The sequence below is a fragment of the Heliangelus exortis genome, chromosome 14 (assembly GCF_036169615.1).
Source record: "Heliangelus exortis chromosome 14, bHelExo1.hap1, whole genome shotgun sequence".
In the NCBI taxonomy this organism is placed as follows: domain Eukaryota; kingdom Metazoa; phylum Chordata; class Aves; order Apodiformes; family Trochilidae; genus Heliangelus; species Heliangelus exortis.
The window spans coordinates 18120297-18144151 of NC_092435.1; the positions used below are offsets into that span (position 1 = coordinate 18120297).

General features: G+C 60.5%; 2 protein-coding genes across 2 annotated transcripts; both read right to left on the reverse strand.

The window, feature by feature from the left end:
- Positions 1 to 1383: 1383 nt before the first annotated feature.
- BCORL1 (BCL6 corepressor like 1) lies at positions 1384 to 20254 on the reverse strand. Its single transcript, XM_071757797.1, has 14 exons — positions 20126 to 20254; positions 12684 to 12822; positions 10657 to 10747; positions 7833 to 10415; positions 7414 to 7573; positions 7161 to 7241; positions 6558 to 7001; positions 6090 to 6319; positions 5771 to 5977; positions 5512 to 5678; positions 5206 to 5351; positions 4603 to 4680; positions 2718 to 2871; positions 1384 to 2020 (listed from the first exon to the last, which is right to left on the reverse strand). Exons 2-14 carry the CDS (start codon positions 12767 to 12769, stop codon positions 1750 to 1752), a joined length of 4698 nt encoding a protein of 1565 aa, XP_071613898.1. The 5' UTR covers positions 12770 to 12822; positions 20126 to 20254; the 3' UTR covers positions 1384 to 1749.
- On the reverse strand, positions 12823 to 22152 carry LOC139802764 (collagen alpha-1(I) chain-like). Its single transcript, XM_071758234.1, has 3 exons — positions 21688 to 22152; positions 18736 to 21573; positions 12823 to 12942 (listed from the first exon to the last, which is right to left on the reverse strand). Exons 1-3 carry the CDS (start codon positions 22150 to 22152, stop codon positions 12823 to 12825), a joined length of 3423 nt encoding a protein of 1140 aa, XP_071614335.1.
- Positions 22153 to 23855: the final 1703 nt, after the last annotated feature.

Consider the following 23855-nt stretch of genomic DNA (forward strand, 5'->3'; position numbering starts at 1 on the left):
CCAGCTGGCTTGCTGGAGCTGGGCGGAAAGTTAATTGTGCTGTTAAAAATTAAATGTTTGCAGATAAAAGGCCTGGATGAGGAACAGAGAGTGGGAGTGTGTGTGTGGCCATGTCCCCAGCCCTTGCTCCCATTCTCAGGCTGCCACTTCAGGAGCTGTTTTGGGGCACAGGTACAGCCTGGGCGCATTTGGAGGCTGAGCCATCCCTGTGCCCTTGGAGGAGGCACCTGGGCTGGGGACAGGGGGGAAACAGCTTCAAAAAGGGCCTTTTGGGGCATGTTTCAAAGAATATGAATGACAAATCCCAACCCCAGCTGAGCCCCACCAGCCCCCTCTGCTCCCACAGGGGTGAAGCCAGGCAGGGACCAGCTGCCCCACAGCCACAGCTGCCACTGCCAGGAGCCGTGGCAGTGTCCCCAACAGCTTTCTGTGGCTGGACAATGTCCCCCTGCTCTACAAAGCCATCACTGCCACCCGAGGCCCCGGGGACAGCCGGGGACAGGGAGCGCTGCCTGCAGCCGACACGGGACAAGGAAGAGGCAGGAGACGGGGGGCCTGATGCAGGTTTTTTCTGTACATCAGTGTTTTTGACACCACAGCCTGTCGCTGCTTATAATAAAACAGAAATCAGAAAGAGCAACCAGAATACACACCCAAAGGCAAAAATCCCTCGGCTTAAACAAGGTGCTGCCAAGCTCCCCAGAGAGGGGGGAGCCCAGCAGCTGGGAGGCCAAGGGGAAGGGGGAAACACCTGCCCTGGCTGGGAAGAAACACAACACAAAGGAAAAACGAATCAAAGAAAACAAAAAAAAAGGAAAAAAAAAAAAAAAAAAAAAAAAAAAAAGAAGAAAATAATAAAAATAAAACCACCCGAGGCTCCCGCTGCGGAGCTGGGGAGAGCCAGAGCAACCACGATTGTCCCCTCCTCAGTCCTGGTAGCACCTGTACAATAAAACTGTACCGGGAGCAGAGCACCCGGCGCCCTGCCCGCTGGCACCGGGAGCTGCTCCTGCTGGCACAGGGGGCCCGGGGAGCAGGGCCAGGCCCAGCAGACACTGCACGGGGTGAGGAGGGGGCTTCTGCCCTGGCCAGAGACCCTGGAGTGGGGCGGGGGGGGGACAAGCTGCTGGGAAGCGTGGGGTGCACCGGGGAACAGCAGCACAGATGAGATGGAGGAAGGAGCCCGGGGAGAGGATGGAGCAGCGGGGCTGGCGGGCTCCAAAGCTGAGGGAAGTGACTGTCCCCAGGCTCAAAGGAGGGCTGAGACCCTCCCGGCTCTGCGGCGGGTGGTCCTGGGGAGTGTGGGAGAGGGGCCGGAGGGAGCCCTCACCCCCAGCCCGGAGCCCACCATCACAGTGATACAGACTCAGCAAAAACAAAGGAAACATTACAGATTAAATACTAATTAAATAAATACTATGGAAGACGTCGGGAGGGGGAGGGCAAACAGAGAGAGGCGCAGTTCCACGGGGTCAGGCGGGGAGGGGCAGCGGCACCCACACCCCCCGCTGCCCCACGAGCTCCACAGAGGGGGCTCCATCGCCCGCCGCTGCCGGACGGGGTCGGGCGGGTGGTGAAGGGACCCCGGCGAGTCCTTGGAGGCAAGAGTCCTCTCCCCAGCTGGAGGAGACCCCGAGGAGAGGGGGGACTGGCTGGCCAAAGACTCGGGTCCCTGCTGCTGGCGCTGAGAGGGCTGCTTCCCCTTGGTCCTTATTATTGCCTCGTGATGCCGGGAGCCATCCGGCCCCGTCAGCTGCTCCAGCCCTGGTACTCCACCGCCGAGCCCAGCAGCTGCAGCAGCTCGGGCTCATAGTGCACCAGCTCCACTGTCTCTGCAGTGCCCGGCTCGGGGCTCTCCTGCACCTCCTCCTGTGCCAGCACCTGGCTGAGGGAGACCTGGCGCTGGAACTCGGCCTTGGGCAGCGTGGTGACCTCAAAGTGCGGGAAGCGGGCCTGGAAGATGCGTGAGGAGAGCTTCAGCCTCTTCAGCACGTCAGAGAACAGGAACCAGTTGCTGGGCCTGCGAGGACAGTGAGAGGAGGGTGGGTTAGGGAGGGTGGGCTCAGGGGGCACGCTGCCCACCCCGAGGCTCCCCAGGCATGGCTGTCCTGGTCCTCCTGATCCTCCTCAGCAGGGTCTGGACAGGCCCTCAGCTCAGAGCCACGCCTGGGGCTGAAGGCTGCTTTGCAGGTCACCTCTTTTTAAAGCACTCAAAGAGAGACAGGGACAGTGGTGTGAAAGTCACACCTCCAAAGGTCTCCCAGCAGCTCTGCAGGAACAGGAGCTGGACCCAGACACTGACTGTGTTCCTGGAAGGTCCTGCCTTCAGCCCAGCACCTCTGATCCAAATCTGAAGGAAAGTCACCACCTGTGACTATATGGTCTGCTCTGAGCCACAAGGAGCTGAACTGACCAACTGTGCTGCCCTCAGTGAGGGGGATGCCAGGGCTGCAGCCACAGAACAGCAGAGACCAGGCAGACAACACAGAAACAACCATCTTCCTGGCTTCACCTTCGCTGTTGGGTTTTAAAACAAAGTCTTTTCTTGAATCACTCCTTTCTTACACCAAAGGGGTCTTTATCCCTCCTCTGGAAGACAGCCCAAGGCTCTCCTGCACTGCTGCTAACTTTGGGAGCTCTAGAGCTGCTCTGTGAGCTCCCCCTCTACCCCGGTTCATGTCACCCAAATGCTCTCTGCTCCAGGAACAGACACTCACCCCCGAGAGACTGACACTTGGAGGTTGTAGCTGGGCAGCAGGGGCTTGTCTGAGAACTCAAACATGAAGTTGTCTGCTTCTTGCTCCTCTTCCTCCTGGTCTGAAGTTCCTGGAGGGTTGAGCAGAAGATCGCACCCAATGCTGTCCTTCCCCTCTGCAACGAACAAGACAGACACTGTTGGCATTGCTCAGTTCCACAACAGTCCACACTCACCTCTCCCTGGGAAGAGCTGAGCTGCCACCACCTCAGCTCCAGGGTGTCACAGCAATGGTGAGAGCCACGTCCAGGGGCTCCTCCTGCCTCCCCAGCCCCTTATCTCGGAGGAACTGCGTGAGCGCTGGCTGCTCCACACAGCCAGCCTGCACTGGTGAGCAGGCCAGGCAGGGACAACCTCCTGTGCCTGTCACAGAACCAGCCACCACTGCCCCCCAGAATGCCCCGACACAGCCCAGCTCCTCCACTTTGCCAGCACAGCTCCCCTCTGCCTGGAAGGACCTGTGGTGGTGAGGAGCTGGCAGGGAAGGAGGAGAGATCCTGCCAGATCCCCCACCCAGATCCCGCTCCTGACAGCTGCCAGCAGGTCACCGAGAGACCTGTGCCAGCAACTGTGTCCAAATAAGGACTGCCAGGCTGTGCCACCAACCTGTGCGGCAGAGCTGGACACCAGTACAGCCCAACAACAAGCACCATGTCAGAGACTCAGCCCTGCAAATTTCCTGTGTAAAGCTGGCTGTGCCCGGAGGTCTCTGAGCTCCATCCGGATTTTCTTCCACAGGAGCTGGGGAATAGCCCACTTGAGCCATAAACCATCTCCAGACAGATAAATTGCTCTTCACCAATCTGAACAGCATCTGCTGAAAACCAGCTTGCTGCCTGGGTTTTATTGTTAGGAGGTGTGAATAGTCTTGGGTTTGCAGAGTGGTTTTGTCCTGCTGTGATAATACAGGGCAACTCCAAAAACTTCCAGAAAATAAGAGTCTAGATTCTACAGAGGGACAACAGTCCAAATGTGCTGGCGAGCAAATAAACCAATCATATAAAAGTTCAACACCACGCACGAGAGAAAATGCTGCAAAAAACCCTTCTGCTCTGCTGCATGAGAAAGCTTCAGGCACTATCCTGCACTACAGACACAGGCAGCACCCAGCAAGGAGGTTATTTTACTGGAAAAATGACAGCATGGGCTCAGACAGGATCTCAGGAAAAAAAAAAAATTAAAAAAAAAAAAAATTTCTTAGTCCTGCCAAGGGAAAAAAAAATTCCCTAAGAAACAGTATCACTGTGAGGCAAGGCTCAGGTGCCATCACTGAGAAAGCTCAAATTTCTTGAGCAACCCAGGAAAAAATAATTTAATATAGCAGCAATAGGGCCCAATGTCTGCCCTGAAAACCCTTCTCCCTCAGTCCTGCCCGTTAGCCTGTGTGAAGGCTGTGACAAGCTCAGAACAGCCTGTACCCTGCTGAGCAGCAGGGAGACAATTGGGAACAACAATGTGAGTCCCAGGTGTGGAACCACATCCCTGGGACTTGGGGTCTGGGACTCAAATAGCGCCAAGTGCAAGAGGCTGATGACTTTACCATCCTCAGGCCTCAGAGATCCCACACCCTGGTGTCCCTCATTATCTTCTGGCCCCCAGAGATTTGCAGACCTGAAGGAAAACAGGGACAGCATTCCTGGCTCAAAAAAAACAAAAAAAAACAAACAACCCAGAAACAGATTGAGCAGGGGCCTGAGATTTCTCCTCCACCCTGAGGGACCTGCAATGCTTTGTGCCTCAGCTGGTGGAGGTGATGGAATGGGAAACTTTGAAGGACTGAACCACTGAAGGAGGAGAACTTCTCTCTGCTCTGCTGCTGCAAACAAGATGGCACAGCCTGAACTCACCTAGGACAGAGCTGCTGTAGAAGTCCCACGCTGTTCGAGGGTCCCCATCTGTGCGTCCCTGGAGATCTGAAAGGTAATCTGAAGAGAAAAAAATTGAGAGGGTTAATGTGTGCAAGCACCACAGCACTCATCAGCACAGACAGAGAGTGGGCAGGTGTCACGCTGGGCCATGGGGATCCAGAAATGGTCCTTTCTAGCAACAGCAGACCAGCAGCATCTGGACAGAGCTGCTTTCAAGTAGAAGGCACCATAACTTGGCAGGAAAAATACATTCCCTTTGGTTATGCAGTGGAGCCAGGAATGGTGGAATAGTGTCTCCAAGCCTCATGCACAGCTCTGACCTTAGCTGTGTGACCACAGCACTGCTGTTTCCTTGCACTTTAAAGACTGAAAAGTGGCTTGTATCTTATTTGGAAAACAGTATATAATTCTGTAATTAAAGGTTGGGTGGTAAAAAACACACATGCATGACAGGACAGAGCTCAAATTACTCAGCCAGCTGCCGCTCAAGCACTTCTAAACCCTCTGAGCCCCAGATTTGGTCTCGTGTGCTGCCCAGACAGGGAGGATGTGATGGCTGCCACCCCCGGGCTGGGCACCTACCACAGAGGAATCGCTTCATCACGTCACTGGTGGCCAGTTTGACAGCTGTCTGCCCCGAGTACGTGGCCAGAGTGGGATCAGCACCATAGGAGAGTAGAAGCCACATGGTTTCCAGGTTGTCATTTGCTACTGCATCGTGGACAGGCCTGAGAGGACAGAGGAGATGGCAGAAACCTGAGAGGCTGGAAGAGTTTGCGTGAAGGCAAACGTAGTGACGACCAAGAGCTCATCCTGAACCACTCGCCCTGCTATCCCCACCATGTCCCCCAACTTCCCAGAACCTCTTCTCCCCTCTCCCAGCCTTGCCTGGTGCCATCCTGGGCGCTGCAGTTGACGTTGGCTCCGTGCTCCAGCAGGATGTGGAGGATGTCAATCCAGCCCCGTGCACAGGCTTCATGCAGCGCCGTGTAGCCGGCGTTGTCGCGGTGGTTCACGTCGCTGCTCTTTTTCTGCAGGCAGTAGAGCACCACATCCTGCAGGGAGGAGAGGGTGGCAAGCCCGGTCACACACCAACCCGGGACAGGGCAGCGCAGGGGAGGTGGCAGGAGAGGGCCCCAAAGCTCACCTTGTAGCCCAGGCGAGCTGCTCGCTGCAGAAGGGTCTCCCCCGCGTTCTTGTTCACAATCAGCCGCCGGGCTCCGGGAGGAACGTTCTGGGCCACAGGTAATTCAGGAGAACTCCCTGGGCTGACCCGATGGGACTTACAAAGGGTCCACAAGTCTTGGGGCTTCTTCAGAGGGCATGTTTTGGGCTGGTTCCAGCAGCCTTTCCCCTGCAAAAGACAGGGATACAATTCCTTGGCACATGAGGACATGGCTTCCTAACAAAGGTCCCCTTCTCTCTCTTCTTCCCACCTCTGTTACCCACACCAGCCCCAGCCATACCTTCCCCTCGTCGCAGATCCCTGCCAGGTGCTTGGTTTTACATTTGCGTTTTCCTGATGGCTTCTCCAGCTCTTCTTGGGCAGGAGAGCTGTCAGAGTGCTCCAGGAAGAAGCCATTCCGGAAGTCTGGGCGCCCTTGAGACTTTCGGGGTGAGGGTGACAGCCTGTTCCTCAGCCGTAGCTCTGTGCCCTTACCCTGCACCAGCTCCTTCTGCTTCCGGTACCTGAAATCTAAAGGAGAAACTCCCGTGGGATATCCCTCAGAGAGGGGTAAATATCATTGTAAGAAGGGATGATCAACTGAAGTGGCCCGGCCTTTCGACCAACAAAGTGGTTAGTATTAATGGAGTTTCATCATTACAAAAAAAACCCAAACCTCCCCCAAAAGTTCCCCCAGACACCAACAACAGAGCAGCAAAACAGGAAAAAACCCAGCCCTCAGTACCAGAAACCCATTCCCAGCCCGTACCTGCTTTGGATTTCCGCCTCCTGTGGGGGTAGCCCACTCGCTCCTCCTCCCGCTCTGTCAAATATTCCCCTGTTTGGTATTTTCGACTTTTCTGTCGTCTCCTTTTCTTCCTTTTGATGTGGCTGTCATCTTCATCCTCCTCGTTGGGCTCCCACAGCTGCCTGGGTGATTCCACTCTCCAGGGCAGCTCCCGGGCTCTCCTGGTGTAACAGCTGCTCCTCTCGGACAGAGACCTGTCCCTGTCCCTGTCCCTGTCCCTGTCCCTGCGACTGTGGCAGCGGGATGTCCTGTGGGACTTTCGCAGCTTGCGACGTTTCAGGGATGTCTCCTCCTCCTCCTCTTCCTCCTCCTCTTCTTCCTGATCCTCCTCCAGCAATGGCAAAACCTCCTGACCGGTCACATCACACTCTCCCGCCACACCAGCGGAAGAGCCAGCGACGTTTCCTGCAAGAAAGTGGGATTTAGAGCTGACAAAAAAAGCCAAGAGTATCTACAAGAAAGACCCTGCGAGGCAGGACGGGAGGCAGGGACAAGGCCACGTAAACAGGGACAGGCTCACAGGCCACCCAGGACTCCCACCTGGCTCCCAAGACACCAACTCACCCGACTGACTGCGTGTCCGGCTGCTCAGCACCACCGGAATGAAATCCCGAAAGTTGTTCTTGGCCTTCTTCTCGAGGTAAACTGTGGGGACAAGCCAGCCCTGAGAGATCACACCTCCCACCTGCACGCCTGCCAGCTGCCATCGGACCCCAGCCCGCCACAGGCAGCCAGCGTTGCTGCATGGGCCCTTCAGGGCAGCGGGGCCTTGTCCCCAGGGGCACGAGGAACCACTGCAGCCACTCCTGAGCCTTACCTTCCTCGTGGCCGTCCCCACGGTGTGCTGGAGGGGGGAACTCGCTCTTGGCCGGCCTCCTGTGCTTACGCTTCACCCTGAGGCTGTTGTGGTCCTTGGCCGGGCCCGCTCGCCCTTCCCTCTTGCTGAGTTCGTGTGGATTGTCGTGGTGTTTCTGCCACTGTGGAGGGAGGACACAGGCTGACAGCTGGCCCAGCAAAGAAGGGACAGAGCGCTGTCCCTCACTCTTCATTCTGGTGCCCTCCAGCGTTTCTGACCCCCCAGATCCATTTTTGCTCCAACATGGTTACATTAGTCCCCTGCCAGGTCATGCCAAGGAGCGGTGGAAAGCCCTGCACACAGCCAGCCTCCCCCAGGAGCTGCCCCCTTACCCCCTGCAAACCCTTCCGTACCCCAGCACCCCAACACCCCCCACCCACCTTCCGTCCATGTGTGCTCCGGCTCCTGGCTCTGCCTGGGGACTCCTGCCCGTCCTGGGCCTGGCACTTGAGCCTCTTGTGGCCCTGCCTGGCCTCCCCGTCGTGCTGACGCTTGGACTTGCAGCGCACGCCGCCCTCTTGCTTGATGTGTCCTTTGAGCTTCACCTCTGGCAGGGGCTGTGTCGCGCTGCCGGCCCGCAGGCAGCTCACGGAGCCAAAGGCCCCCTCGCACTCCACCCGCTCCTTCTTCACCCGGCACAGCTCCACCTGGTGCACACACTGCAGGGGCTCCGTGGCCGGCGGCTCCGGGGAGCCCTCTCGGCCCAGCTCCTTGCCTTGGCTCTCCGAGGACAGGGCGGGCACCTCAGGGGTCCCTCTCGGGCCCTGCTGCCCAGCTGCTGGGGGGTCGTGCGACAAGTACGCCGCCAGCACTTGGCTTCTAGGCTTTGTTTCCAACTGCTTGAGGCTGCAGCTGCCCTGGGGAGCCTCGCTCTGCACGCTGCCCTCCTTGCCAGAGTCAGCCCCTGGCTGACTGCGCTCTTGGCTCTTCTGAGGGTTGTCCAGCTTCCCCTTGCCACCTTTTGCATCCAAGGCGCTGGTCTGAAGAGCTGGACCTGCATCCAAGGGGATTGGGTTGGCTGGCTCCTCGAAGAGCTTGGGCAGGCCCCGGCAGCTCTTGGTCTTGGCGGCAGGTTCCCGTTCCTGAGGTGGGGGCCTGGGCAGCCCCTCTGGCAGGCTCTGGGCGGCCGTGCTGGACTCCACGGGCGGCACGCTGGGGAACGGCGGGAGCTCCCCGGCACCGGCTGGCTTGCAGGAGCTGTTCTGGTTTGGGGGCAGCTGCCCTGTCGTGGAGATGCCAATTGAAAGCAGAGGGGCTTGATGATAAGGAGACCAACCAAGAGGCAGGAGCTGAGGATTGGAAGGTTTTCCATTCACGGGGCATCGAGGGTACACAGTTCCTTGGCCAGGATTCCAGGTGGAGATGTCCTTGGACAGACACAGAGGAGCTCCAGGAGCACCTCTGCCATGAAGAGGTCTCCTGGCAGGATCCTGCTGTCCTTCCATGCTGCCCTGGTTAGCTTTCTTCCCACAGGGAACAACACCGGCACCACGAGGCTCTCCCTGATCTATGATGGAAATGGGCTCCTGCTTGGGAAGGTGTCGGGGGTCCCTGCTGAAGCTCACCCCGGGGTCCTTGCTGAGCAGGAGCGAGGCAGGCACCGGGTTGGCGACGCCGACGTAGGTGCCGGGGATGGTGCTGATGAGCGTAGTGTTCTTCACCCAGGAGCCCTGCTCGCCGTTGCGCAGGAACTCGGGGAAGATGACCAAGGGAGGGGTGGTGCCGAGGCACGAGGTGACGCTGCTGCCCGTCGTCTGGGCCGCGCGCTGGGACTTGGACAGGACAGTGGTGAGAAGAGCTTTGCCACTGGTGTGCACGGGCGTGAGGATGGGCATGGGGGGTGTCTTGCGTTGACTCGGGGGAGGCAGTTTCTGACGGTTGGACTTGGACGAGAGATCGAGAGGCATCTCGCTGCACTCTGGAGAGGAGATCATCTCACGTTCCAGCTGCGGAGGGGACTTCAGAGGAGAGAGTGAAGTGGCAACCCCCGGCGCGTGTGGCTCGGGGGCTGCCGGGGTCCTGGTGTGTGTTCCGGTGCTGGTGCTGGTGCCAGAAGAGGGAGCAGCATTCCCACACGATGCTGGCAGTGGAGGCTGGCTGGAGGAGAGAGAAGGTCCGGCAGTGGACAGGGCAGCCCCCTCAGCAGCAGCCTGGGCAGCGCTCACGCCTGTGGGCGAAGGACAGCTGAGCTGATTCACCTCCACAGACACCACTTTGGCGTCCGAAGCCAAGGGCCTGGTGACGGAGAAGGTGTAGGGGTAGGAGCGCAACTCCGGGGAAGCAATGATGCCCGACAGGCAACGCTCATGTAGGTAGGAAGGCAGGACAGGGAGGGTGAGCGTGGAGGAGACCCCCAGGGCGGCTGGCAGCGTCGCCACACTGAGCGGCTGCCCGCAGCTGGGCGGGGGGATGTACACCAGGGACTGGCTGGGGCTCAGCACCGCCCCAGGCTGGAAGGACAGGGGCACTTTTTGCATAGCAGGGGCCTGAGTGGTGGGAAAGCACACTCTGTTCAAAGTGAAAGTAGCAGGAGTGGAGGCAGAGGTGTTGCAGCTAGAGACATCTGCAGACAACGTCCCTTCTGCCAGCACACCTGGCCCTTGTGCTCCGGGGCTCGGGGAGGTCTTCTCCTCAGCAGGATCGCTCTCGGGAGCCACGGAGCAGGCTGGAGGAGCATCAGCCTGCTTGTCACTGGGAGGATCTGCAGGGGTCCAGGCAGCATCAGCACCACCACTCTCCTGCTCAGCAGCTGTAGGGATGGCAGGCTCCTGCCCTCTGCCATTCCCCTGGCTTGTCGGAGGGCCCAGGCCATCATCTTTCACAGTCTGTCCTGCACACTCAGTGTTCGGGTTGGGATCAGGTGGCTGCTCTTCCAGTTTGGGCCCAAGCTTTTCCTCCACCTTGCCATCAGCATCCAGCCCCTGGGCACTGCCGCCACCACCGCTGACTGCTGTGAGCTCCACCTGCAATGAGAAAGCAGAAGGAGATCCAGAGAGCTGCACAAGGTGCCCCATCAAAGCAGGCAGGATCTTCTCTCAAGTCACCACCAGGACACTGAGGCTGAAGTGGCAAAGAGCTCTTGCCAAACCAGAGTGTTGCTTTGCCTCACTGCACCTGGGTGCACCCCACTGGAAAAGGAGCCCGTTGGGACCCTTCAGAGCAGATGCTATTGCTTAGGCCCAGACCTACACACAAGGAGCTCACCTTGGAAAGGCTGCTGCTGACACAAAAGTCCTGAGACCCCAAGTGCTGGGAGCTGCTCGTTTTGGACTCCTCATCAGAAAGGGGGGCTCTCCTAGCGAAGGAACAAGACACAGCATTACAAAACCCCAAGGTACGCTCCTAGCATCCCACCCCTCCGTGTCCCTGTGTGGGACAGCAGAGCAGCTGGCAGCCTGAAGAAGTGTGCCAGCTCCAGGTAGCTCCTCATCACCACATGTTACACGTGGTGGAAGCAGCAGCTGTCCTCAGCAGGTGTGCAATGTCCTGCTGGCCTGCACGTTGCACCCTTCCTCTTTGGAAGGGCAGAAGCCTGAACTCATAGAAACACAGAATGCTTTAGGCTGGGAGGCACCTCCAAGACCATCTACCTCCAACCCCCTGCCATGGGCAGAGATACCTCCTACCAGCCCAGGCTGCTCCAAGCCCCATCCAACCTGGGGCTTTCAACACTGCCAAGGATGAGACAGCCACAGCTTCTCATGGACAACCTGGGCCAGAGGCTCAGCACCCTCACAGGTAAGGATTTCTCCCTAATGCCTAATCTAAATCTCCTCTCTTTCAACTTGAAACCGTTCCCCCTCATCCTATCACCACATGCTCTTACAAAATATCCCTCTTCTGGATGAAGGCTGTGAATTCCATGGACATGAGGTACGCTGAGGTTACAGCTGTCCTGGCGACCTACAAGCAGGCTGGACAGGAGACAGTGCTGCTGTGCCCAGCACCCTGCCCGGACGCTCCTGCCCCACCACGGCGGCACTTCCCTGGTCTCTGAGGGCTGCTCAGACAATCTGCCGGTGCCAGGGTAAAGCGGCTCTCGCTGAGTTTCTGCTGATGCGGCGATTTCTTCCTTTGCCTCCCGCCGGCTCCCGCCCAGGGCACAGCCAGAGCCCGCGGCAGGCAGGGCCGCGAGGCGCGGAGCCGGGGACAGCGCTGGGCACCAGAGGGCGGCAAAGCGCAGGCGGCGAGCGGCCGGGGCTGTGCAGCGGGGACCGCCCGGCCCCTCCCGCCCGCGGCCGCCGGCACCGGGACCAGGCCCTGACAGCCCCGGAACAGCCCCGGCGATGCGGCCCGCCCCGCCTGCCTCCCGGGCACCTCCGCAGACAACCGCAGAGACGGGGACTCGCACCCCGCTGAGGGCGGCCGAGCGCCGGGCTGCAGCCGGCCCGCAGGACGCCCCAAACCCGAGTGTTTGTGGTAAACTCGGAGCAGCTCCGCCTGGTTTAGGGCAACGCCGTCCCCCGGCTCTTATCTGCGGGGCGCACGGCGGGCAGAGCGGCTGCTGCGGCTGGAGATGATCTCTGCGGCGTGCCAGTCCCGCCAGCTCTCGGCTCGGCCCCGTCCCACCGGCACTGACCCGGCGCTGCCTCCGAGCACCCGGAACTTTTCTGGCTCCAGCAAACGCGCCGAGCAGACGCCGCAGCCTCAAGCAAGCCACAAACTGATGGGGTTTGCAAACAAGGACCCCGGAGCTGCGGGAAAAAAGCGGCGACGCGAAGCCACGGGGCCGGCCAGCAACTCGTCTTGATCGATCCTGCCTCCCAGCCACTAATCCTCCCTAATCTCCCATTTGGTGGCATGTCACAACTCTCCCATCTAATCATTAGGGCTGCACTAACACTCCTGGGTCACCAAAAGCGTCTTGGCTCTCCGTGGGTCGAGCCCTCTCCCTCCTCTGGCAGTTAAGGGCACAGGTCTGGTGAAGCCAACAGCACAGATCTATGGACACAGCTGGGCCTGGTCACACCAACACAACAGCTACAGACAGCCCCTGGTTCCTCTGCAGAGCCCTCCAGCACAAGGGACACGGGGACCACCACAGAACGCCACCGTTTCACCACGTTTCACCACCTCCCCTCCCTGCAGCTCTTCCACGCCTCAGGCGTTTCTCACTCTGGTGAGGAGGGGCTGAGCCAGCACCAGCTCCCTTCCCCTCACCAATCCGGATCCCTCAGGCCCTTTCCCCGCTCTCCTCCTCCTTCCCTGGCCACGCCACCCACGCACCTCACCTCTCCTCGTTGAGGCCACACATGCGAATCCGCTCTGTGCTGGTCCAGTTGTGCACCCCGCTGTAGAGAGGTGCTGTAGAGATCATGACAGCTGCTCCTCACCCACCGGGACTTGCTGGGGCTCCAGGGGCCGCTCTGCCTACAAAGGAGAAACAGAGGATGGGTAACTCTCCTCGGAGATGCTGGCATTCAGTTGGGCTTCAGGGAAGGTCACCCCCAGCTTCGCTGCCAGGCAGTGCCTTCCGTGCTCCACACCCGCCTGGAAGAGGGTGAGGAGAAATCAGCAGCGCCTTGGGATGGAAGCCACGGTCTGCTCATCCTCATGTTAAACATTATTGCCAAAAAAGCACTCTCAGGCTACCATGAGAGTTTCACACGGGCATCCTCACACACACACACACACACATGCAAACTTCAAAATATTCCTCCACTGTTCCTCTCCCTCCAGAGGAACCTCCAGCACCCGTTTCTGAGCCACGAGACAGAGCTTTACCCGAGATGATGGTCTGTTAAAGGCTGCCATCCCCGAGGCTTCACAGGATGCTGACAAACCAGCACGTGGCAGGTTCACGGGGAGACACCTCAAACACGGGGGCAGCTGGGGGACCCTGGAGGGGAGCAGAGGGCTGCTGACAGTGCTGTCAAGCGAGCATCCCCTCCCTCTGTCAGGAAGGTGCTGGTATTCAGCGGAGTTACGGGTGGAAAACATGAGGAAATCCAGCGATTCGTGAGCATCCAAGACGCACCGCCGGCTGGGTGGAGCTTTGGAGGGAGGACGCTGCAGCCAATCGTGCAGCGCTGGGTGTTCAAGCATTAAGGCAGCTTTGCTGCTCGAGTCGTGTCAGGGAAAAAGCAACGGAGGAAGAGAGGCTGTGCTAACTGTGCTAACAAGTGGACTCGGCCGAACGGAGTAGAACTGACTGCAAAAGAGGCTGTCAGAGGCTCTCGGCTCAGAGAAACACCCAACACCCGGAGGTGAAGAGGCACAGAGCCACGGCAGCGCTCGGTGCAGCGGGTGAGTGAGAAGCAGCTGAAAGTGACACGTGATCCCAAATCTCCGTCGGGTTTCTTTTCCCTGACAAACTCCTGGCGACACCAGCTCTGAACAGGACAAGAAGCAGCTTGCACCATTTAAGCTGAAAGGAGCAGCGTGGGGATCCAGCGGCTCAAGGGACGGAGCCACGGAACTGAGCGAGCCCTCGGAACTGCTGCCTGGCACCCTCAGCTGGGCCCAGACAGGCCAGCAGAGATCCTCCAGATAGAGAAGATGGGCCAGGCACACAGGGGAAACCGGGGCGAGGCAGCTTCTTTGCAAAAAACAACAAAAAAGACCCATCCGCACATATGAGGGCACAAGTGAGCAAAGAGCCCGAGGAAACGAGAGGTCAGGATACCTCCTAAAACCCACGCCGTAAGATGGCAGAAATCCTACAGAGTGAAGGGGGAGCGGGGCAGGCACTGAGACGAAGAGCAGGGTCATACCCAAAGAGAATGCGAGGTGGCTTGGAGCAGGAAGGGGAGGAGTCTTTCGGTGCCTGGAGAGAAATGCAACATAAAGGAAATAGGGGAACAAACAATCTGCGGGGATTTCACCATCTTAGGCTAAACTGAAAGAAGGGGAGGAGAAAGGTCCTGCCCCTGAGCACAGCAGCAGGACAGATGTTTCGGGAGAAATCAAAAGGCACCTTCTGTGCCACGGGGGACGGGGACGCCTACGGCCACGCGATGTGGAACTGGACGTGGGGATGAGCTGAAGCCCCAAACAAGCACAGATCAGACCCGAGAATAGGTCTGGTGAGGGAAAGGTGGTGACAGGGTGGTGTGAGGGGCCGGGCGAAACGGCAGGGTCTGAGTACTTGAGTTAGAGCTGGTAAGAGAGGAGGCCAGAAGAAGAGAGCCCTGAGGACACGGCAACAGGGAGAGTTTCGTGGATTCTTGGCCTCTACGGACCACGGGGGACACGTGCCAAAGACAGGGAATAGACAGGGAATGGAGAAGAGAAAAAGAATCAAGATTTCAACCAAGCGAAGGGAAAAAACGTGTGTGTGGGGAACAACAAATGTGGTCTGGAGCACAAAGCACTGCAAACAGCCAGGGAACAGCATCCTTAAGAAGGCGGACCAGGAAGTTCAGGGGAAAGGCAGGGAGAGATGAGCAGCCTCCCGATGCAGCCCCACACCAGGAGTGCAGCTGCAGCCTCCCTGGGTCCAAACACACCTTCAGTCGAGCTGACACGAGGAAAGCGAGCAAGCTCTCATCTGCACTGGTGCAGCTTGAAGCGACTTTAAAGGGATGTAATTAAACTAGTAGGAACCCCTTGGAGAACACAACTAGGGCATGGTTTCACATGCCTGGCTTTGAGCTGAAGAAGCTGCTGAAGCCCTTCTCTCCCCTCAGCCCTTCAATCGTGGCACTGAAACAGTGCCATGTCCTGGTAAATTTAACCAGAGAGAGTTGATCTCTGCTTAAAACCTTCCTTTTTTTTTCTTTTTTTTTTTTTTTCTTTTTTTTCCTGTCTTCTGGATTGGTTTAACCCATACCAGCTGCTAGATCAGGTTCACTAAGAGGCAGAGAAGGTACAGCCTGGCACAGAATCTGCTTAATCCACAACGTCTGCCAAAGGAAGTGTATATGAAACCACAGTCTTATTTTGATTTAGCTAAATAGGTGCCCAGCCAATTCTAATTAACTCCAAAGAAAACTAGCTTAGAACAAAATAAGAACACCAACAGTGTGTTTTGCATGGAGGAGCTCGTCATGCGATATTAAAGCTCCTTCACCTCTCAAAACAAAACGTGCTCTAAGATTGCAAACAAGAAATGTGCTGAAAGCGTTCACCTCCAGCAACGTCCTCAGAGAGACTGTCCATGGAGCTGGTGTGGTGGATTAAAAGTCCAGGGGGGGGTTTTTGGAAATTAAGGCAAAATCTCTCATCGTCTTGCGAAAGGAGAGGATGCTGCCCTGCAAACCAGTCTCTTCCAGGCTCCAGAGAAAGCACAGCAGAAGTTTTCCTTGTGTAAAAGATTGCTTTTACTCAGGTCAGCAATGACTTTGCTACACGTGGATGTTCCCTTGGATTAACTTAAGAAATTACTCCCACTTCTGAAATACTGCTATGCTGCTGTTCGAAACAAATTTCCAGAGATTAAGTTCTTCAGGAACAGGTATTTACTGATCATTATCTCTGGACAAATCTTCCTTGCACAAGAATCCCAACAGCACAAAGACAACCACAGTCAACCCTGGCCAAGCTGAGGATGGCAGGACAGGCTGCTGCTGCCTTCACCTTCCCACTCCCATGCAGATAAAGACAATTAAGCCCTCATAGTGTCTGTGCTGACCCCTGGCAAAGTCCTGCTGCTCCCCAGCTCTCGGGGATCCCAGATGGAAATGCCTGAGGTGATGCTTCCCGATGAAGTTTTCCACTTGCAATGCTGCCACTCACAACTCACACCCCAGCACTGATGCAGGAGGGAGGAAAGGGGGCTGCAAAGTAGATTTGCAAGATGTCCCCCCCAGTAACAGGGATTCCTCAGCCAGATCAGTTCCCTGACCTGACTTCAGCCCAGCTTCTCAAGTGCTTGCTTTGGCAAATACATACAGCAACTTCTCTGGGCTGACACCAAACTTCCAGCCACAGATAAGCAAAGAGTTGGGTTTTTCACCCGAGGGTTTGGTGCTGTCAGTGTTGGCCATACCAGATGTCACACCTAGGTTGCTGCTAGGTCTGACCCACCTCCAGGTCAGCAAGAGCCATGATCTCCCACCGGTGCCCACCTCCAGAGCAGCTTAGGTGGACCCAGACAGGGGCCTTCCCCTGTTCCTCACACAGACAACCTCTGCCAGCCCCTTCTGCATGGCACAAGCACCTTCCCCTTCAGAACCGTGCTGCCTTGACGCCCCAAGAAGCTTCTCATGTCTTTTTCCACTCTGTACATTTCTGAGCACTAAACCACCTTGGATCTCAGGACACTTGCCTTTCCCCTCCCCTACCCCCCACCAACAGGTTGCCTCTATCCTAGCCACACCCTGCCTGGGAAGGCCACGGGATGACAGGGACCGAAAGGCCAGCAGCCTTCTCCTAAAATCCCCCAGTACAAGGCTTATCACCCCCCAAGCACAGGTAGGAGAGCAGCAATGGGCACTGCTGCCAGGGTTCAGACAAGGGCACAAGCTCCCCCGGGATGAACAGCAGCCCCGGAGACCCCTTGGCAGAGGGAGCCACGAACTCTCCTGGGCTGTGGGTCTGTTACGGGCACAGTGGAACGGTGCCCATTGGCAGTGCCTCCTTTGGCACCTGCGGCACAGAGGAGGGGAAGAGAGACTTCCCAGCCTGAGGGTGCTGGAAAGGAGAAAGCCCAACGCATCCCTCGGCAGCCAGAGATGGGGAGGACGCGGCCGCTCGCCTTTGCCAGGTGCCATAGGGCTCCTTGGCAGGCTGGGAAGGATGCACTTTGACCCTGGAAACACACCTGCCAGAGGTACCTTTGTCACATTCATTCCCAGAGAGCAGCCAAATCTCTTGTAGCCCTCTGGATGGCTAAAAAAAACCCCTCTGTGTGCTGCTGGAAACTCAAGCAGGATGTGGAGTGCATTGCCTGCAACCCGGCTGCTTCAACAGGAGCAGAACACAGCAGCAAGTTCCCTGCAGCTCCGACGGGCCAGGAGGGAAGGGTCTGCATTCCCAGGAATGCTCTCCTTCACTTCCCATAGTTTATTCACTTTGGCAATCTTTGTTGCCATTAGTAACACAGGCAAGAAATTATATTTGTTTTCCTGTGTGATTGTTGAGCGTCCATTTGAGGTGCAGAGGTCCAGAGCGAGCGCTGATCCTGAGAGATGCCTTAGCAGGGACCCAGCTCCATGACTCGCTTTGGAAAACCCCTCTAAAGCCAACTGCTCACCAAAAAAATAAGAATTAAATTAAAAAATTAAATTAAAAAAAAAAAAGCATGCCGGCTGTCTCACAGGATTCAGAATGGGTGTGATACACACAATGAGGGAAAAATCTAAGTGAGAAAACTGGCTGGGGAAAAAAAAAATAAAATAAGAGTTCATCTAATATTACCTTACCACTGAGCACTGAGACACAGGTCAGAAACTGTAGCAGAATTGACCCAGGGATGACTATTGTGGAACAACCCCCAGGCCAGGCCAGCTCCCCTGCCTGTCCGGGTGCTGGTGCAGGGCACAGGGCCTGGTGGTGGCCGTGCAGCAGCCCCCAGCAGGGTTTGGGTTCCTGCACAGCAGCCCCGGCCGCTGCGGAGCTGAGCCAGGCTTTGCCTACACGCATTTGCCTAAGCTGATTTAAAGACACAGTAACACCACAAGTAATTATAGATACTGGGTGCAATGAATTGGAAAGAAAAAAGGGAAAAATCCATCCCCGGGTAATAAAGAGGGGAAAATAAAGTTTGCTGCAGGTTGGGTAGTCCCTGAATAACAACTCCCCGCAGCGGGACGGTTGGTGTCACCAAACCCTCGCTGCCTCGACACAGCCAGGCTGTCCCCACCAAATCCCACTGTCACCAATTTTTAAGGATTGGAAAAAAAAAAAAAAAAAAAAAAAAAAGAGCCACTAAGGGTGGGGTAGCACCAAGAAATGTTGTATCTGAGGTGGCAGCGTTGCCTGAAACACCACGATGGGAGCGGCGCTGGCAGGCAGGAGCCCAGCTGTCCCGATCCTCCTGAAGGCCAAACCATGCCAGAGCAAGGGCCCCTTCCCAAAACGCATCTCCAGCCCCAGGTGACAGTGACAGTGCTGCTGCCCTCGATGGGCACCACGCAGCCTCCAGCTGGCACCGGGACCAGCTGAACCCGGAGGCTGGGCGGCGAAAAGGGCAGCGCAGGGTGATGCAGACACGGCAAAAAAAGATGCAGGCAAGCAGCAAAGGGCACGGGATGCCCCGGCCCTTCCCTGGCACGGATCCCCCTGAACTCCCGTGGGGACAGCAGTGCCGGAGCACAGACGCTCTGGACAGAGGAGAAACTTGTTCCCTCTGTATTTTCTCCTGGAAAATCTTTTTCCCGTGCTTTTCTGAACGGGCTTCACCCACGCTGGGATGCAGGTAGGGATGCAGGTAAGGATGCTGCCAGCCGAGGAGCCGGCCCCGATGCTCCACCGAGGGAGTCCGTGTTTTCCCCCGGGGAGGGCGGCAGGAAGACCTTGCCCGGTCCTGCCGTGACCGACCACCGCCCTGGGCACGGACTCGGGGCCCGGCAGCAACCCCCCCACGGCCCCGCTCCGGGATCGGCGGTGCGGGAGCGGCACCGCCCCGGCCCACACCCCCCGTGACGCCGCGGGGCTGGGGCCGCCGGGGGAGTTCCCCTGCCCGAGCCCCCTGCGGCACCTCCTGCTTCCCGAGCCCCGGCCCACGGCCCCACGCCGCGGCCGGAGCACGGCGGGCAGGGCCCCCCGCCCCGGGACGGGCTTCGCCCCGCAGCCGCACCGGGTACCAGGCCCCGTGGCGCTGCCCCACGTCGGCTCCCGCAGCTCTCCCCCCCCCGCCTCCCGCAGCTCCCCCCGGGCCCGCTGCCCTTCCCGAATCCCGCAGCCCCCCCGACTCCGGCCCCGCAGCCCCGCCGCCCGCCCCGGCTCCCACCGTCGCCCGTCCCCCCCAGGCCCCGCTGCCCGCTCCGCTTCAACAGTTGCCCCCCCCCCCCCCCCCCCCCCCCGGGGCCGCTCCCCATCGGAGCGCGGAGCCGCCACCGGTCGCCCCGCGGCCCCGGGGGCCGCGGCCGGGTCCCCGCGCTGCCGCACCGGGGCAGCCCCGAACATGGAGGTGGCGGCGGCGGCGGCGGCCGCGCTGCCCCCGGGGAGGGCTCTTCCGCCATCGCCCGGCGCCCGGCCGGCCGGCACCCGGAGCTGCTGTCGGCGCGGCCGGCCCCGGGCACGACGGCCGCCGGGGCAGGCTCGGGCCGCGCCGCCGAACTCCGCGAACGCCCGGGCTCCGCCATCCCGGGAGCGCTGGGCTCCGGCGGCCGCCGCGCCCCGCCCCGCCGCCCCGGGACCCCCCGCGCCGCCCCGGGAGCGGCAGGTGCCGCCGGTGCCGGTGGCGGAGCCGCGGTGCGAAGCAGGGCAGCGGCACGCCGTGCCGTCGCGGGGCAGGGAGCGGAGCCCACCGCCGCCGCCCGGCCGCCCGCCGCCCCCGGGGCCCGGCGCTGTCACTGCCCGCCGTCCCCGCCGCTGTCCCGCCGCAGGACGCTCACCCCCCCACACACACCCCCCCTCGCCCTCCTCCGCCGCCACCCCCGGGGCTGTCCCGGGACCGTTTCCATGGAGACCCCCGCCCGGCCGGGCGAAGGGGGGGTCGGGCCGCCCGCTCCCCTCCGCCTCCCCCCCCCGGCGGTGGGTGCGGGGCCGCGAGGGCCCGGGGTGCCCGGGCAGCGGGGGCCGGGCGTCCGGCGCGGGGCGGCGGGGCGGAGGAGGGGCGGGCACGCACCTGCTTCCCGAGCCGTGCGGGCGGCGGGCCGAGGCGGGCCGAGGCGGGCCCCCTGCCCGAGGCGGTGGGTCGGACACTGGGCGCTGCGAGCGGCGGTTCGGCGGCGGCAGCGGCGGCGGAGACACTGGCAGCGGCAGCCGGAGTGTGAGGGCGAGAGCGAGCCGCCGCCGCGGGGGCTGACGGGAGATGTAGTCCGGCAGCCGCCCGCCCGCCGGGCCCCGCGCACCCCCGGGGACTACAGCTCCCGGCGTGCCGTGCGGCCAGCCCTGCCCGCGCGGGGGGGCTGTGCGGAGCCAGCCGAGTCCGGAGAGGGAACGGGCGGGCGGGGAGGGAGGGGGCGAGGGAGGGGGCTCCGCGCCCGGCACAGCCCGCGGGAGGAGGGTGCGGGGGGCGGGAGGGAGGGGGGGGGCGGAGGCTGCTCCCGCCCGGGGAGGGGCCCGCACCGCTCCGTACCTACGGGCGGCACCGCACGGTGCGGGGGGAGCCCCACGCACACCGCACACACACACCCGACCCCGCACCGGGGCACCAGCGCCCGCACCGAGGAGCGGCGCCCGCTCCGCACCGGGGGGAGGAGGATGAAGGAGGCGGAGGCGGCGAGGGCGGGCGCTCGTTCCACGCCCGGGCAGCGCCTGGGTGCCCGGTAGCGGGCAGCGTTCGGACGGGCAAGCGCCGGCAGCGAGCGCGGTGCCCGCAGCCCCCGGTGCCCGCCGCGGGGGGTGTCCCCGGGCCGGTACGGAGGGACGGGCGCGGAGCCTCCTTGCCCGGCCGAGGTGGGCGCGGGGCCCCCACCCCGGCGATGGCGCTGGGTTTCCCCTCCCGCCCCGGGCCCGGTGCCCCGCCGGGAGGGCAGCGCTGCGGGGCGAGGGGCGGCCCCCGGTGGGGGTCGAGGCGCCTCCCCCGCGCCATGCGGGCACCGAGCGGCGGGCTGGAAGTTTCACACCGGCCCCCGCCCGAGGCACCGGGGCCCGCAGGCCCGGGTGGCCGCCGCACCCCGGTCGGGGCGGCCCCGGCAGTGCCCGGCCGCGCCCCCCGGCCTGCTCCGGCCCGTCCGCCTCACACCGGGCCCGCCCCGCACCGCCCCGGCCACTGACAGCCTCGCCCTTCCCGGGGCTGCGCCGCCCCCGGCCCCCGCACGGGGCCTCGGGGACCGCCGGCCCTGCAGCGCCCTGGCGCGGGCACCCGCCAGTCCCCGGCCCGGCCCCGGCCCTGCCACGCCGCCCTGGGCCGTGCTCCGGCCCTGCCCGGGCCCCGCGCAGGCACCGCCCCGCTGCCCTCGCCCCTGCCCCGCTGCGTGACACCGGCAGCCCGGCCGCCCCCCCTAGCCCCGAGCCCCCTGCCTGCCATTCCCGTCCCCCTGGGACGGGTCCCCCCCTCCCCGCAGCTCGCCCGCTCCGCCCGCGCACCGGCAGACCCGGCGGGGAGGGGGGGGGGCGGTGTCCCCGTTTCTGCACAATATGGACGGTCAGGGGGGAGGGTAGGGCTGAATCCGCCCCCACCTCGAGTCCGAGGTGGGGGGGACACGATCAGCTCCAGCTTGTCCGCGTCAGGGCCCGTCCCACCGGGGAGGAGCGGGCGCGGGGCGGGGGGGGCTCCGGCCGGGGCAGGGGAGGCGGCGGCAGCAGCACCGTGCACCGATGTGGAGCGACCTCGGAGCCAAACGTTGCGGAGGAAGGCAGGACCACCCTGGGGGCTGGTCCCCGCAGGGCTGCGGGGTGCTGGGGTGTCAGGGTGGGACTGGGGTCCCCCAGCCCACCTGGTGTGCCGGAGGGTCTGCCCCCCTCCCCCACCTCGCGGTCCACGGGGCTCTGAACGGCGGCAGCGCGGTGCTGCTCCGGGTAGTCCATGGGGACCCGCCGCGTTGCTACCGTCCCGTTCCACCCTGCCCGGATTTGTCCACTGCGGCAGCAAAGTCTCTGAGCCACTCGGCACATGTGATGTCCAGGGCCCCCCATGAGCTGGGCTCGTCCCACGGGGCAGTGGCCACTGTCGTGTCCCTCCAGATGACACATCAGGGTGGCACCCATGTCCCGGTGTCACCTGCCGCTGCCAGCAGCATCCTCTGCAGCCTCAGCACCAAACCTTTTCCTCTGACGGAGGAGGGGAAAAAAATAAATACCGTACAGAGAAATTGAACTCTTTTTGTTGTTGTTGTTGGGTTTTTTTACCACAAGGGCCGTAGCAGCCTGGAGCAGGATTCAGCGTGTTGTCCCTTAGGGCACTGGGGGCGTGAGGTTCAGGGCGAAACGCGAAGGGCTGGCAGCACCGGGGGAAGGCGGGGAGCAAGGGCCAAGCCGAGGGAGGCCAGGAGGGAGAAGGCTCCTCCTGAGGAGGAGAATGACTCCGTTTCCCACCATCACCACCCGTGACATCCCTACCTTCTCCTACTGCCAGGATGGGAGCAGAGAAGATGCTCCAAGATGCGTTCTGGCGTTAGGGAGCTGGGCTGTCGAAGCCTTCAACAGGCACATGACCGCCCCCGGGTTTATAAGGACCCACCTTATTTGCATCCTGCTGCAATTAAAAACAGTCTGAGTATCGGCCTCATCCTGCAGCTGATCTCACCCCGTCCCTGCAGGAGGTGCGCTGGGGGATGCATGGTGCAGGCTGGGAAGTCTCTGATCCCACCATCGTGTCCTCTAACACTGTTCTGCTCCTTCCTGCTTTAATTAGAACCTACAAACCCTTTAACTCGAACCTACTCATGCTCTGACATCTTCAGGTGGGACCGTTTGCACCCCAGGGGCTTTAGAAGATGGTGCTGGAAAACCCTGTGGCTCTCCTGTTCGTGTTCTAGGGAAAACAGAAGATCTGGGAGATAAGGAGCATCCTTCTTCGGAGTGTAGTTAATCAGACACTGGTCACGGGCTGACCTACAGAAAGGCCAAGGTGAAGATGTGCACTGCAAGGGCAGGGCTGGGAACCCTCACCAGGAGCTCTCCACGAGCCAAAGGGGCCCTGTCCCCTCTGCCCCCTGGCAGAGTCCCTCTGCCATCAGAGCTCAAGCATTTGCTTCTGACCTGGCCTGCAGACAACATTCCTGCTGTTCTTGTTAGTACTTCTTCATTTTAATTTTTTTAAATTTTTATTTACCTTGTCCCTTCCCTCTGTTTTTGGGGCAGGATCTGCATTCATTCTTCGCCCCCTCTCCAAAGTAGAAACAGAAACACCTTGGCTCACACACCCAACCAAGGACTGGCTGTGGCAACACCACTGGCATGTGTCACACTCTGCTTGCTGCCAGGTCGGGGGGGAGGAAACCTCAGACACTTCTTGGGGAAATTTTGGTCTCCCTGCCCACCAAGCAGCTCTCCACCTCTGAGCTGGTGGCCCAGGAGGTGCAAATGGATCCCTCGTGTCTAGTAGGGCATCTTGGCACCTTCTCCTCCTGCGAGGGTGACACTTCATGTGAGGTGAGGGTGACACCTCATGCTTCCCATGATGCTACATCCATCTGTCCATCCCCCAAGCCTCTTGCCTCACGGCTGGTCCTGTGTTGGACATCCCAGCTTCTGAACTCAGGCATTGCTGGGAAGATGGAGCTGTGACTGAGGAACCAGCCCTGAGGCCAGGGCAGGGGTTTCCCTTTGGGACAGGCAGAGTGTCTGTTGCCACAGGGGCTGGTGGTCTTGGGGTTTCCTGGGGCTTTTCCTTCTGCTCCAAAGAAAGAGCCTCTGCACTGCCTGGATCATGGCATCAGAGCTCACCAGGATTCGGCCGGGGTGGTGAC